Source organism: Squalius cephalus (assembly GCF_949319135.1).
Source record: "Squalius cephalus genome assembly, chromosome: 17".
NCBI classification, from domain to species: Eukaryota; Metazoa; Chordata; class Actinopteri; order Cypriniformes; family Leuciscidae; genus Squalius; species Squalius cephalus.
This window is the reverse complement of record NC_137138.1, coordinates 23,131,665-23,148,501: the sequence shown is the minus strand read 5'-3', so window position 1 is coordinate 23,148,501 and position 16,837 is coordinate 23,131,665. Positions and strand designations below refer to the sequence as shown.

The 16,837-nt window shown below is 38.8% G+C and overlaps 1 protein-coding gene across 3 annotated transcripts; it reads left to right on the top strand.

Moving 5' to 3' along the window:
* The first annotated feature begins 707 nt into the window (after positions 1-707).
* septin4a (septin 4a) lies at positions 708-16,780 on the top strand. Of its 3 annotated transcripts, none has more exons than XM_079847769.1 (13): positions 708-784; positions 914-1,017; positions 2,641-2,946; positions 3,058-3,154; positions 3,241-3,327; positions 6,251-6,374; positions 6,556-6,690; positions 8,818-8,935; positions 13,156-13,257; positions 13,341-13,437; positions 14,466-14,628; positions 14,714-14,813; positions 15,669-16,780. In XM_079847769.1, exons 2-13 carry the CDS (start codon positions 997-999, stop codon positions 15,726-15,728), a joined length of 1,410 nt encoding a protein of 469 aa, XP_079703895.1. In that variant the 5' UTR covers positions 708-784; positions 914-996; the 3' UTR covers positions 15,729-16,780. The 3 variants fall into 3 exon arrangements, with proteins under 3 accessions (XP_079703895.1, XP_079703896.1, XP_079703897.1); XM_079847771.1 differs by having other exon boundaries at positions 748-784; positions 1,153-2,946; XM_079847770.1 differs by having other exon boundaries at positions 746-1,017; positions 1,153-2,946.
* The last annotated feature ends 57 nt before the right edge of the window (positions 16,781-16,837 follow it).

Sequence of the window (16,837 nt, the reverse complement as noted above, 5' to 3'; positions counted from 1 at the left end):
ATAGATCTAGGTTAAGGCGCACACACACACACACACACACACACACACACACACACACACACACACACACACAAAACTATGTAACTATAATCTGCATCTTTTTACTGCTTTTAACTTTAAATTGTGGGTCGAAAAACATAACTATCAATACTTTACAGTGGAAAGCACATATTGTCTTGTTAATTTTATTATTTCACTCTAAATTACCTATATGGTAGCCTAATTCATACACAGGCCTTGTATTTTATAGAAAAATTACATAAATTGTCAAATTATTAAATGTAAGATGTTTAACTTGCTAATCGAGTTTACTGTAGGTTATATATTCTTTTTATATATTTCATAGTTTTACAATGTATCCTTAATCAGAAATAAATAATAAAATAAAAAGATCCCTTTATTTACCAAAAAGGTTATTTCATTTAATCTGCGGTACATTTACTATTTTTGCATTTGCTATGGCTACTAAAATAAAACATGTCTTTTCATGGTTATAGCAATTATTTCAGTTGAACGCATTTATTGCTTAATCTAGTTGTTTCCGTTTTTCATTGGTTTTTAAATTTTAAACGCAATATAATAATTATTATATTATACAGACAAGCAAACGCTATGACGCAAACCAACGCATCTTCAAGCTGGCGTCGGCACCCAGTCGACCAATCAGAGCGCGACGTTTATAAGCGCGACGCAACTGAAACGCTCCCAGTACCACTGCAAGTGAACGCGAGTCACGCGACGCACCGCACAGCTCTCACTGATAATTGAACAGTTGGCCGTGCTGGTTTGTGTGTGCTGTAACTTTGCTATTCCTCCGTATATCCTGAACGTTTAGCGTCAGGAAAGTTGCGTTAATTTAATTATCTGTACTAATCTCCACAGATAAACTCCGCACCTAATTTTTTTTATTTAGGTAAACATCAACCGCATTGACAAGTGGATGTTACTGGTCTGGTGAAATGGAGCACCTGTCGTCGACCACCAACCGGTTCGTGAATGCGATGTACAGACAACGCGGTAAGGGCTCTTTAAAATACAAACAATTTATTTTCTAAATGATGGATTTGCAAATGTAGGTCAGAAACGCAATCTGACTGATTTGGAACTTTAATATGGTCTCTTTCTCTCTGTTTACACTTTCATTGGCTCCAGATCCTGAGGTATGGATGCATAACTACTCATTTATGAAAGAAATGTAGTTTGAGTTGTAAGAAAACAATCAAACTGTGTCTGCAGCCACGACCCCCACTTCTCTAGCATCTTACTGGAGATCAGGGCATTAGTGCGAGGTATTAATGTGTCTGGACTAATGAACAGTGACAGGCTGCTGGATGAATGCAGGTCACGTTGTTTGCATTAGAGACTGAGCGACTTCCTGTGTTGAAGCTTTGTTTATTTGTGACGTTCAAACCTGTTGTGTGTATCCTGCAAAAAAATACTGTACTTTTTACTGTAAAAGCACAGTTAAACTTGTTAGTTGGTTAACAGTAAGTTCCCTTTCTTTATACGTGGAAAAACGTGAAATATATCTAACCTTACATTTCATGTAATTTTACAGTAAAATTAAAATTGGAGCGTGACAGCCCCAGTTCACATTCACTTACATTTTTAGGGTGAACAGATGATAAAGGCCACTTATGATTTTCTCTTATAATGCTTCCTATACACTTCAATTTAATGAAAGTAAATACGGATTGGGTCTGTCAAGCTCTGAAATTAAAAAATAAATAAATAATTAAAAATGATAAAAACAAAATAAATAACGTCAAATAAGATTACCAGTATGTTTCTTACACAAACTCTTTTAATTGATTTATTTTGGATATGTGGCTATAGATGGAAGAAATGAAAGGACTATCACAATTTATTATACAATTAAATACAAGAAAATAATACCATTCACAATTTAGTTTAAAAAGACATGCAAGAAAGATCACAATTCATTATGCAAGTATTACAACAATGACATAATTTTCAATATATTTTAAACATTCAATGAAAGAATTTCCAATTTTAATCTTACGTTTCATGGTTTATGAAGATCAAAATAGATAGCTCTCCTAAAACTGAAGAGACAACAGCCTACTGTTTTTTAAATTCATGTTATCAGAGGTTCACAACTGGTCATCAAGGTCCACTTTCCTGCGGAGTTTATGCTGTGACCATTTACCTTTGACGCTGGGACTGACGTCACACTCGAGTTGACCGCGTTCCAGTACTCTTGGTCAGAAAAACCAAGTGTACCTTTGTTGCGCAGTTGCTCTTTCGGAACACAAACACATTAAAAAAGCGGCATTTTACACAGTATGCCAAAGTATGATGTCTACAAATAGAGGTTGGGATAGTATGTGCACCACTGAGTTTATTAAGACACACAGAAGTGCAATTAAACAATATATTACTATTGTTTCACTTCGAATGATGCGCTGAGCATCCATATTGGATTCTGAAGTCAGGGTTGTTGCACTTCCGCTGAGTTTCCCAGTCGCAACACTGACTTAAGTGTGCATTCCAGTTAAAAGTTCCTACTGGGAACTAGGAATCTCCCACTTCCAAGGACAAATGGAATGCACCATTAGCTCATTATTTAGAGTTGATCTAAACTGAAACTATAAAGTCATTTGTGTCCTACATCTGCAGTTGTCTAGTTTAGCCATAGGAGACTGTGAGGACGCTGAACTGGCCTATACCATGAGAGACCTGCCCCCTAGAGCCGGTCACACTTTCCCTGGAAGTGAGATGCCCATGATGGACCGGGAGCCCGACGGCAGCAGCCACCCTCACAACCCAGGGACGCCCACTTTCACACGACCACTGAGCAGAAGTCTTGAGCCGGAGTTAGTTCGCCGTAGCCAGCTCAGCTCCATGAGCTCTCTGGATTCTCCCATGAGCCCCTCTCGCCCGAAAAGTCCTTGGGGCAGATTTGACCCCTATGACTCTGCTGAGGTAATGTTGACTCAGGCTATTATATTGCTTGCTTCAAACTTGATTTTTTTTAAATCCATGTTTACCTATTTTGAAATCACATCACTATCTGAGATTTTTCCCTTTTTATAGGATCAAGAAAAGGAATATGTTGGCTTTGCGACGCTGCCTAACCAAGTGCACAGGAAATCTGTGAAAAAGGGGTTCGCCTTTACTCTTATGGTGGCAGGTGAGGTCATCAGATGTCAAAGACCGATAGCCAAAGTAAAAGTTATATTTGATGTCCTATAATTTTGATCCTTTTGATGCTTCCAGGGGAGTCAGGTTTAGGGAAATCTACACTGGTCAACAGCCTCTTCCTCACAGACCTTTACAAAGACAGGAAGATGCTCAATGCTGAAGGTAAGAGTCGGGGTTATCGTTAACTAAAGCTAAAACTAGAAAAACATTTTCATTACTCGAAATAACAAAATGTTTATTTATTTAACTGAAATAAAACTGAAATAAAATAAAATATAAACACTTAAAGGCAATATTTCTCATTTTTATTTAGTTTACGTTGAAGTGCTAAAATAATTGTAAAAATAAACTAAAACTTAATACAAACTGTATAGATTTTTTAGATAAATGACAAAAGCACAAATGACAAACTTTACTATTGAAACATGTAAACAGAAAATATAGAAATCTAATTCAAAATATTAACAAAAACTATAGTAGTATATCAATGATACTGATTCAAGACTGGTTAGATCAATATTCTTCTGTAAAACAACATTTGTTGTTATATTTATAAGCATTATGTTATTTATTATTTATGCTCACACACATGATCTCTTCACAGTAATCTACCAGTAAATACTGTTTGTGTGAAAAGGGCTTATGACTAGGCACGGTTAATTCAGATTATAAAATGTCATGATATACCCACCCAAAATTGTAATAATGTTTGATTTGATTTACCTTTAAAAAATACATTTCAAAAAGTTTTGGAAAAGATGTGTTCACTCGCATGTATTCAAGGTGTAAGGAAAATGCATTATGCATCAATTACTTGATGGTCGTTATCTAAAAATTTTCTTGAAAATAGTATAAATATTTTTTTACAGCCATATGAAACTAAAGACGGGTGCACACTGTGCGATTTTGGCCACGATTTGCCCGTCTGAGACAAATTTTGCATATCCTAAAAGATTCCTCTGATCCTAGGCTAAAATCTAAAGTATTTGATCGTTAGTTTGACATGTTCACCGACAGCCGATTAATGACCATTGCGATAAAGTTTTACCTCCGACGAAATTCTGGCAGTGTCAGAAGATTTGACTCACTGTCCTGCAGTGTGACTTCTCCTACGACGACCGTCAAATTGTCTTCGTTTTTCAAGAAAAGCCATGACCAAAATTAAAATTAGAGATTTCTTTGTAGCCACCATTTCAATCCCGAGTGTAATGCAGCTCACATCACCGAACGTATCTTTGATTGATGATGTAAAACTCCGGACAAGTTTTCTCGCGTGCGTCCGTTTTTAACACGTCTTGACTGCCGTACAGTCTGACATTAATGACAACTGAGATACCACAGTGTGACATGGCTTACAGCGATGATCATGTTCGTACAGTCTGACAAGGAGCAATTGTAAAGGACAATAAATCGCACAGTGTGCACCCGGCTTAACATGAACACAAATATTACACGTCTAAGACCATGGCACGTGTTTTAAAGGAGACATATCATGCTTTTAAATTGTTCCTTTTTACATATAAATCATACATTTGTGGTCTATATAAAGCGGAACTGCAATGCTTGGGTCTGAATTCCTCATTATTATAGCTCCACGGGCCCCTTTTTTACCCCTTTTCTGAGGTGCTTCTGAGATCAACTCGTTTTGATGCGGTCTCTTTAAATACAATTGAGACACTTCATACCCCGCCCCCTCTCCAGGATGCAGAGGTGACACTCGGTTCAACTCCACCCCGTTCGGCCATTTTTGTAGTCTGATAGCAGAGATAGGATTATCTAGCGGCACAGAAACTTTTTATTCACACGTTATTAACAAAATGTCAACAACGGAAGACTTGTCCAGCCAGCCTTACATGTTCGAGCCAGAGTCGGAGCCGGAGCGAAATGAAAATGAAGGCGACGAACCTGCAGAACAACGTCTTCATATGGATGTATCGCAATGGTGTGTAACTGTATTTATACATGAAACTTTGGTCTTCCGACCTTTTACCACCGTGTCGATTTATTTTGATTAATATGTGCGAGGGAGAGAGAGCAAGACAGCGTCTAGTTTGGAGACGGTGATGTCTTGTTTACACTTTCGCCGGGCTCCGAGAGAGAGTGCGAGCGCGCGTGCGACCGGGTCTCTCTCTCTCTCTCTCTCTCTCTCTCTCTGCTCGTTCTTTCAGTTAAACATGCGCCACAAGCGCGGCAGTTCATCTACATTAGACGGTGTAATGAAGCGTGTGGGTTACTACATCCAACAACCGATCATTTTAACTTACCCTCTCGTAACTTCTGCATCTTTTAGCTTGGACTACAAAATTGCAGCGAGAAATAATAATGGCGGATCGCTCGAAGTATTGGGCCGGAAGTCAATGTCCTTATTTGGCAGTTCCGCTGCAAATACTGTGACGTGATAGTTCACAAAACGTCATAGATAACAGAAAAATCTGAACAGGTTGAAAAATATGACCAAAACAGAATATAAAGATATCAACGAAGCACCTGAAGAGAATAATTTAATCTTTTCTGTACTTCTAAACACTCCAAATATACAACAAAATGCATTTAAGGGCTAAAAAAGTGCATTTAGCATGATATGTCCCCTTTAAACAAAATTTGTCCATTTTTTTTCTTAAAGGGATAGTTCATCCTCATGTCGTTCCAAACCCGTAAGACTTTCGTTCATCTTCGGAACACCAATGAAGATCTTTTTTATGAAATTTGTGAGCTTTCTCTCCCTTTATTGACAGTTACACAACTGACACTTTGACGCTTCAAAAAGTTCATAAAGAGATCGTAAAATGAATCCATATGAATTGAGCGGAGACTCGATTGCTTTATATGATGAACAGATTTAATTTAGGCTTTTATTCACATATAAACAATGATCAGCGAACATAAACAGAAGCTCGACTGAATCTACTTGACACGCGAGAACAAACCTCATTGGTTCCTGCTAAAACTCAAACGTGCTGAATGAACCTCATTGGTTCTTGTGCAAAAGTATTACGGGTTTGGAACGACTTGAGGGTGAGTAATTAATGACAGAATTTTCACTATCAACTATCGTTTTTAATATTTGTCATTGACCCATTTGCAGAGCGGATCGCGCAGACAGTGGAGATCACAAAACACACTGTGTCTATAGAGGAGAAAGGAGTCAAGCTGAGACTCACCATCGTGGACACGCCAGGATTCGGTGATGCTGTCAACAACACAGAGTGGTGGGACTGCATTATTATTATAGTTAATGACACAGGAGTCATCTCTCTCAGAATAAATGTTTACTGTGTCATATTGTCTCAGTTACTCATGATGAGATTCGGTTTTGTGACTTTGGTGATGCAAAGTAATTATATCAAATACATTTGCTAATTTTCAACTTTTTAATGTTCATTGTAATAGTTGGAGGACAGTTGAGGACTACATTGACCAGCAGTTTGAGCAGTACTTTCGTGACGAAAGCGGCCTCAACCGTAAGAACATTCAGGACAACCGTGTGCACTGCTGCCTCTACTTCATCTCACCTTTTGGCCACGGGTAACACTCCCTGACAAAACAAGTGGAAGTGCTTGTTATTCACAAGTAGTGATCGATAGTTTGACCACGAGTGTGAAAGATGTGTTGGCCAAGAGAATGAAAGTTTTTTGAGTGTGCATGTGCAAATGTGCTTCACACTAGCATAATATACTGTATGTATATTCTCTATTTCTTAGGAGCCGTTTACAAGATACCATTTTCAACTTAAGAGGAAAACTTTTTATGCGTTTTGGCTTTTCATTTACACGAAAATGGCGATTTGAGGGCCTGAAAATGCAATCTTTTGAAAACAGAAAAGTGCAAGTTTTTGAAAACTATACCGTGATCTTCTCCGTGTAAACTACAAAAAAGCGAATTAGTGAAAACAGTGACGTCACGCGCATGCGTATTAAGTGTTCAGTCTATAGGTGCGTAGTGTTTCTTTTCAAAGTGACATCGCCGACTACTGGCCTAACAGCAGAATACAGCAATTTTAATTATTTTCACGGATCCTTGTGAACAGGGATCGATTTGACAACGTTGTCATCTGTACACAGAAAACGCAAAGGAAAAACTTTTCAGTTTTTAGTACATCATTGTCATGTAAACGTAGCCTTAAGCCTCGTGCACACCGGGACGATTATCGCGCGTGCTTATTGACAGCGTTTTTCGAGACGTTTTTCATACCCAAGCGATTTTCACTGGCGATGCGCCGAGTGAACGTGCAAATTCACTCCCTGACAGTAGATGGCGCTTATTGAAAAACAGAAATACCCCGGTACACATGGTGTAATAAGTTCTGTAATTGCAGAATCCTATTTGATCTGCAGTTCCTCTCCATAACAACTCCCTCTTATCGAGATTTTTGTAGTCGCTGTGGCGTTTGTCTTAAAGTTCTTTGTGTTCGGACACCACAGACACCAGCAGCTGTACATTCATCTTGCCTCGTTGCATCTTCTTCTTCGTCTACTTATTTCCTCTTCATCGTCTCTATCAATGTGTGCTCGGCAAGACTGTTTTGTGCTTGAGCGCCACCAAGGACTGTAACGTCAACAGATCCAGGCATGTGAACAAAAGCGCGAATCTCATTGGTCGGCCAGTTTTTAAAGGGGTGCGTCAAACCAAAAAAAACTAACCTGAGGTTTTTTTTTTTTAAATTACACTTTTACGCCTGGCGTTTGGTGTCGGTGTGCATACTCACATTGCCTCCCTTTATTTAGTCACGAGGCGTTAATTGTCGGCGGTGTGCACAAGCCTTTATATCCTTCCTTGCTTCCTATTCTGGACAATGTTTGAAACTTTGTATTGTTAGCACTTATCATGGTATTGTATGGAAGCTTGTTTCTGCCACGGAATAAAAAGTAATTGTGACTTTTTATCTCACAATTTAAACTTTTTTCTCGCAGTTGCAAGTTTATATCACTCAATTGTGTCATTGAGTTCATAATTCACAATTCTGATAAAAAGTTGCGATTTACCTTTTTTTAAATGTTTTATTTAATTGCCTCCCTAAGATGGATTGATGTTGTAATCCTCATTTGTAAGTCACTTTAGATAAAAGTATCTGCTAAATAAATAAATGTAGTACCCCGTGTGACGTAAGAGGGAAGCTGCGATTGAAGCAAACAACTGTAAATGGAGAAAAAATAGTAAAGTAGTCTTTAGATGCCATGTTTGTTATTTTCAGCAAATATCTGACATTAATTTAATCTCGAACTGATTAATTAGCAGAAGTTATTACTCCACCACCTACGCGATGTCATTAACGACAGTTCTATACTGTTGAACCTAAGTTCAAACGATTGGTGTGCAATTAAAGTTACAAAGCTTTCAGGAAACAGTTGTGACTAGCTTGTTAATTCTTTTCAACAAAGCATCGCACTACGGTAACTAAGCAGCGAGATGCCTCATTGTAGGGTAAATGAACCCAGGGGTGATTAAATGGCCAGCATTTAGTATTTGGTGATTATCTGAGAAAAAAATGTCATTTTGTATTTTTTTTTTGTGAATTTTCATTGCTGTTTTCCAGATAACAGCATCACATGTTGTAGAACCTTTAACTCAACTTAATGACAGTGGCATTTTGTCCTGGAAATGTACCTCAGGAATCATGGGAGTGACTTTTTTTTTCTTTTCTTCTTGTCTCAGTCTCAGACCGATGGATGTGGAGTTTATGAAGACGCTACATGAGAAGGTCAACATAGTGCCTGTGCTTGCCAAAGCAGACAGTCTCACTCCAGAAGAAGTCAGAAAAATTAAAATGAAGGTACGCACAATGTATAAAAATACTGGCTAGTGCATATTGTTACGACCCAGTCTAAGGTGAGGCCACAAAATGAAGTGGAAAAGACATCCAAAGATCCTTTGTACACTTTTATTTACAGGGTCACAAGTGAAAGCACAACTTTAGGGGGGAGCAAAGGCCAAAACAACAATCAAACACCAAACAAACTCCTAACAGGAACAGCTAAATTCCCTACCAAAAGAATTAAAAAAATACTTTACCCTAATAAATTTTTTACCCTACCTCCTTAACAAAAAACAAGAGTAAACCGTATTTACAAAAGAAATGGTGCCCACCCCCTACAGTAATATCTACAGTAATATACAAAAAGCAAAGAGGTTGCACACAACAGTCAAGCCAGCATGTATTTCAACAGGAAAGTAGTGATGGGCGATTTACAAACACTTTTCATGAAGCTTCAAAACCTTTATAAATCTTTTGTTTCGAATCAGTGGTTTGGAGCGTGTATCAAACCGCCAAAGTCACGTGATTTCAGTAAACGAGGCTTCGTGACGTCATAATCGCTTTTAAACTTTTCGAAATTTCAATGGTTCACCGCTGAGGGGGCGATGATTTCTGTGAACCCATGAATCATGCGGATTACTGAGATCGCCCCCAAGCGGCAAACCATTGAACAAATGAGTTTTACCTGATCTCTGATCAGTTTTATACATTTGTACATGTTTTTATCAGACATTAGTATGATTAAAATTAATAATAGTAGTTAATAGTCTCTTGTTGGCCTGTTTAGCTGTGCAATCCATGGAACAAACAAAACAAGCCCTGAAAATTTATAAAAGAACACATTACACAGACACTTGATATTTAATCTTATTAGATGATTAGTTTAATGCATTTGATAGATTTTATTTCAATAAAACATTTGCAATGGGTTTGTAAAAATGGGTTTTTATGCATGTTTGGCCTAAGTTTTTGTTGCACTTCCATTGTTACGACCAGCAGGGGTCACCAGCGTGTGGAGTTTTGAACACTGTGTGAACGCACAGTGAATCATTTTGCGAAGCAATTGGTTCAACTGATTCGAAGCTTTGAAAAGCTTTGTTTCTCCCTTTACTACAGGAAAGCCAGAAGTGTAACACACAGTAGCAATTAGCAAACACTCCAACAAAAACACAACAGCAATTGACCAACAGGATATCACAGGTTGACATCCTCTTCAGGCACTGCAGATCCTTTAATTGCTCCTAAAGCAAATCACACATTAACACAAATCACATTTGGAGATCACTTTGGTCTGATCCAATCCTGTGGAAAGAAAAGGAAGGATGAGAGAGAGAGAGAGAGAGTGTGTATATATATATATATATATATATATATATATATATATATATATATATATATAAGTGAGGAAAATAAGTATTTGAACACCCTGCTATTTTGCAAGTTCTCCCACTTAGAAATCATGGAGGGGTCTGAAATTGTCATCGTAGGTGCATGTCCACTGTGAGAGACATAATCAAAAAAAAAAAAAATTTAGATTTATTTGATCTATTTATTTGTATGATACAGCTGCAAATAAGTATTTGAACACCTGAGAAAATCAATGTTAATATTTGGTACAGTAGCCTTTGTTTGCAATTACAGAGGTCAAACGTTTCCTGTAGTTTTTCACCAGGTTTGCACACACTGCAGGAGGGATTTTGGCCCACTCCTCCACACAGATCTTCTCTAGATCAGTCAGGTTTCTGGGCTGTCGCTGAGAAACACGGAGTTTGAGCTCTCTCCAAAGATTCTCTATTGGGTTTAGGTCTGGAGACTGGCTAGGCCACGCCAGAACCTTGATATGCTTCTTACAGAGCCACTCCTTGGTTATCCTGGCTGTGTGCTTCAGGTCATTGTCATGTTGGAAGACCCAGCCTCGACCCATCTTCAATGCTCTAACTGAGGGAAGGAGGTTGTTCCCCAAAATCTCGCAATACATGGCCTCGGTCATCCTCTCCTTAATACAGTGCAGTCGCCCTGTCCCATGTGCAGAAAAACACCCCCAAAGCATGATGCTACCACCCCCATGCTTCACAGTAGGGATGGTGTTCTTGGGATGGTACTCATCATTCTTCTTCCTCCAAACACGTTTAGTGGAATTATGACCAAAAAGTTCTATTTTGGTCTCATCTGACCACATGACTTTCTCCCATGACTCCTCTGGATCATCCAAATGGCAAACTTAAGACGGGCCTTGACATGTGCTGGTTTAAGAAGGGGAACCTTCCGTGCCTTGCATGATTTCAAACCATGACGTCTTAGTGTATTACCAACAGTAACCTTGGAAACGGTCCCAGCTCTTTTCAGGTCATTGACCAGCTCCTCCCGTGTAGTTCTGGGCTGATTTCTCACCTTTCTTAGGATCATTGAGACCCCACGAGGTGAGATCTTGCATGGAGCCCCAGTCCGAGGGAGATTGACAGTCATGTTTAGCTTCTTCCATTTTCTAATGATTGCTCCAACAGTGGACCTTTTTTCACCAAGCTGCTTGGCAATTTCCCTGTAGCCCTTTCCAGCCTTGTGGAGGTGTAAAATTTTGTCTCTAGTGTCTTTGGACAGCTCTTTGGTCTTGGCCATGTTAGTAGTTGGATTCTTACTGATTGTATGGGGTGGACAGGTGTCTTTATGCAGCTAACGACCTCAAACAGGTGCATCTAATTTAGGATAATAAATGGAGTGGAGGTGGACATTTTAAAGGCAGACTAAGGCTACGTTCACACTGCAGGGCTTAATGCTCAATTCCGATTTTTTGAAAAAATTCGATTTTTTTGCAAGGCCGTTCACATTTCCAATTAAATGCGACCTTTTGTGATCTCCTGTGTGAACGTGAAATGACCCAGAAGTGACCCGCATGCGCAGAAGAGTACTCAACGGTCAACGACGTCACTTGTTGTTTGCGGAAGTAGCTAAACTTGAACTAACTGTGATTCCCTCACACACACACACACGAGCGCGCGCAGCGACCGTTACACAAGAGCCAGACAGCAGCCGCTGACCTATCTAATATCAGATTCAGCACAAATAAGTTAACATAACGTGTATATATAATGGCCGTGGGCTTTTTTTTTTTTTTTTTTTAATTAACGGGCTCGTCGAGGTCGACCCGTTCGGCAGATTTACCTCAGCTCGACGAATATGCAGTCCGTTTTCAAACCGACGACTACAGAATTATGACGTTTTTCGCGTATCAATGACGTGCGGGTCGGATACATGCGACCTGGCCGTTCAGACTGAAGTCGCATTTCAAAAGATCGGATATGTATCGGATTTGGGACCACATACCCAAGTGGCCTGGGTCGCATTTGAAAAGATCGGATCTGTGTCGTTCAGACTGTCATGAAAAGATCAGATACAGGTCGCATAGGGGCAAAAAAATCGGAATTGGGTCGTTTCAGCCTGCAGTGTGAACGTAGCCTAACAGATCTTTGAGGGTCAGAATTCTAGCTGATAGACAGGTGTTCAAATACTTATTTGCAGCTGTATCATACAAATAAATAGTTAATAAATCATATATTGTGATTTCTTTTTTTTAGATTATGTCTCTCACAGTGGACATGCACCTACGATGACGATTTCAGACCCCTCCATGATTTCCAAGTGGGAGAACTTGCAAAATAGCAGGGTGTTCAAATACTTATTTTCCTCACTGTATATATATATATAGTGTGTGTGTGTATAAAATAGCGATGCACTGATATAAACATTTTGACCGACACTGATAACTCTTTATATTTGAAAGCCAATAACCAATATATTGGCCGATAAATCTAAATCCTAATTTTTATCTAATTTTTGAGAGCCTGATTACAAAAACAAAAGTCTCACCATTAAAAGCTGTGTTCCAAGCACACAATTATAATTATATAAGTTCTCATTATAATTTTATGTAGGCTATATGACAGACTTGCGGTGCACATGTTGAACTTTACTGTACTTTCCTTTTTTTCCAATCATATTTCAAGCAATTCAAATACATCATGGAGAACAGTGTGGATCTCAAGTGTCTCAGCTGAAGGAAAAATCCATTTTTTATCGGCTTTAATATTATCGGACAAATTTTCTTATTGGACCAATAACGATAACATTAAAAATGATCATATATCGGCCGATACCGATATGGTGGCCAATATATCGTGCATCCCTAATATATATATATATATATATATATCACAGTCACTGTGTGTTTGTTTTCTCTCTAGATTTGTGATGAGATCGAGAGATTCGACATCAACATCTACCAGTTCCCTGAGTGCGATTCAGACGAGGATGAGGAGATCAAACTTCAGCACCAGGAACTGAAGGTGACCCGACCCAGCTCCATATGCACATCAAATTCTCCGTAACACTGACTTAATTGAAATGTGGCTTTCCTTCTTTGTTACAGGACAGCATTCCTTTTGCTGTAATTGGCAGTAACGTCCAAGTTGAAAGCCAAGGCAGGCGCTTCAGAGGCCGTCAGTACCCCTGGGGTGTGGTGGAAGGTACTCGGACTCTGTTGCATTCATAATATTTTATTCATAATTATTCATTGAATCAGCGAAAGAAACCTAAAATTCTCGGGACAGCAGCATGTGTCCAAATTTCAATCTTAACCGTTCTATTTCATCAGAAACGATCTGTAAACAGGGCTTTAAGTGTAAAATACCGAACTTGTCCTTTAACTTTTTGAACCATTCTGTTGACTTAGCCATATTTCTAACATGCAGTCAAACATGACACTCAACAAACCTAGCCAGTTCAGATATTTCATGTGTTCTAGCTCTCAACCTGGGCTCCTAATGCCTCATTCACTATTCCCTACATTAGTCCACTAATACTGTTCACTTGAAGGAGTGGATGAAAATGAGTGAGTGAATTCGGACTGCCGTTGAGCATACATCGGTCGCACACTCGTTATTGCAGTGCAATGTGGGATTGAATAAGTGCACTCAATAACGTCCACTATGGTTTCGGACACCACTACAAATGGCTGTCCTCTCAAATAGCGCCATATTTAAGGGTATAGGGGGCGATTTTGAATTAAGCCATGGTGAACTAATGAGCCCTTGACCATCAGGTGTGCTTGAGGCAACACTTGTGCTGTTGTGAGGGATTCTATTCAGGGGGCTGAATAATTTTGAGACTGCAGAAGTCATTAAAAGTTGCATTTTCAGTTGAATTTGGGAAAGCTCAACAACACAACAAATGTTTCAAGTGGTTATTTCTATTACTTTTGTTTGTTCATTGCAAACAGCTGAAAGAATAATTTCGATATACTATATAGCAGATTGTTTATGTCGTCATAAAATATAAACTATTATTGCACAGCTCTGTATATAAAGTTGGATTATATATTATCGCAACCCCCTCTGTCACCTCATGTACCCCCGTTTGGGAACCACTGCTATAAGGCATAAAGATGATAAGATATTATAACCATTAACATCATCATTTTCTATAAAGCAGCTTTGAAACAATGTGTTTTTGGGAAAGGCGCTCTACAAATTTGGATTTGACTTGACTCTTGCAGTGGAAAACCCAGAGCACTCCGACTTCCTGAAGCTGAGGAACATGTTGGTGCGCACACACATGCAAGACCTGAAGGACGTGACGCGGGAAACGCATTACGAGAATTATCGCGCTCAGTGCATCCAGAATATGACCCACATGGTGGTCAGGGAGAGGAAACGCAGGTCAGAGGATAAACGGACATCAGTCATCACTGAGTGCTTCCTGTGTGCTTTATCTTACTGTGTTTCATTGGTTGTGTTCATCCAGTCTGTGTAACCGGGTGAGAGACAGCGCCTCAGACCTTCCTTTGCCTTTGGTGCCTGTGGACAGCAACACTGAGCGCCTTATTTGGGAGAAAGATGAGGAGGTAATACTGTTCTCTCTGTTTTTTTAACTAGACCATGCAGTGTCTTCATTCCCTTTGGAATGGATTCACTGGATGGGTCTACTATTTTTGCAAAATACTAAGACAAAGAATAGGTATTATGTATTGATAACTATGTGGGATATTTGTACTTGAAATGAGTGTCACATGACCTGGGCTTTAGAGTAGCATATTAGCATACTACTTAGTTTTATTCTATATAAAATATGGCAGATATAGAAAGGGTGTACAGAACCACGTCCCAATTATGGTCTCTGAAATAAAAATGAGTTTTGAGTTTTGTTTAAAGGCATACTATGCACGATTTGTACCTTAATATAACAGCTTTGAAGTCCTCGTAGTAGAGAGAATCATCCCGATAGCAAAGCAGGGGGGGGGGGCGCCGCTGGCAAAACCAGCAATGCAAGTTTGAGAGGTGGCGCCCTGCCAAATCTGGCGAGAATCACAACTTGCTTTGCGGCACGACGTCACATACATCAACAACATATGAAGCAGCCTAGCACGCATTTCAGACGTGAATCATGGCAGAATCGACGAAGAAAGCGCGGTCGGAAGAGTGCAGAGACGGCTCTGCTTGAGTGGTATTTACGACAGTAACGTTACATACAAGTACTCCACATCGACTCTAGGGGGCGCTGTTTGAGAAAAACAGAAACTGCATAGTGTGCCTTTAATAATGTGTTTTGACAGTCTGATTTGCATACTATATTCTGCAGCCATAGAAGGCATGTTAGTATATTTCAGCACAGCCAATGTTTAAGTCTTTCCTTCTGTTTAAACTTCCCTGATAATTGTTGGCAATTTTCCTTATTTTTTTTTTTTCTTTTTCTTCTGCAGTTGCGGCGAATGCAGGAAGTTCTGGAAAGGATTCAGGAACAGATGCGTCATGGACATTAAGACAGACTTATCCATTAATTTAAATGTTTATGATTGAAATACAGTTAGAGATGAAGTGAATATTAACTGTAAAATTTATGTTCTGTAAATGTAGGTGCTTGAAGGAATATGTCCTAAATTAGCCTTCAGAATCATCAGAAGTATGGGATGCATTTAAATAACTCATTATTTAGCTGACAAAAATACTTTATTTTATAATGTAAATATGAACAACTATTGTGGTACACAAGAAATAAGACCAGTACAACTTGACTTGTAAATGTCATAAGATTTATTATGAATCGTCATTGTTTTTTTTGTAGTAATCTAGCATTTTTTTAATAAGTTTTATTACTATTTCAGTTAAACACGGTGGACAATTCGATCTTAATGCAGCCCAAAATGTACAGGCGATATATAACTTAAACTTTCTCCATAGGGAAAAATGCACAGTTTTTCATATATTTATATATAATATCAATGTAGAATGAGGTCTAACGGTCCCGTCCACATCATACAGTATGAAACATGGTCCCAAAAATGAAATAAGGGGAGGGATTAACATTTAAACAAACAAACAAAAACTGCAATCTACATGCAAAACCAGGCATCAGTATAATCCTAAAATACATACACATATATGTGAATGCGTGCATATACCTCACATGTATACATACATCCATACACATATATAAAAAAAAAAAAAGAAAAACGAAAAAACACACTAATAAATTTCACAAAGGTTAGGCTATTTTTTTGTTTGTTTGTTTTCAACTGAGTGTGAAGCACAGACTGTATCATTTCATCTTCACATCCCCCAAAAAGAAAAAGGAACAGAAGATCCAAACCTCGGATTTGCAGAAGGAAGATGATGTTAAGAGCAGGAATCACAGTGTTCCGTTTGAAAGTGACAGTATAAAGCAACAACGTGGTGTAACTAACCATCGAGTTTACATTGGGAAACGGTATGATGGCTACTTTGTGCAGGTTAAACCAAGCGAGTGCACTGAGAATGACAGGTCGACTTTAAGAAGAGCACTGCTATTGGTAAAGGGGCTTTTTCTCATTGTCTGTGCGCGCGCATCACAAGCCATCTACGAACGCGCGCGCGGTGACGAAAATTTGATTTA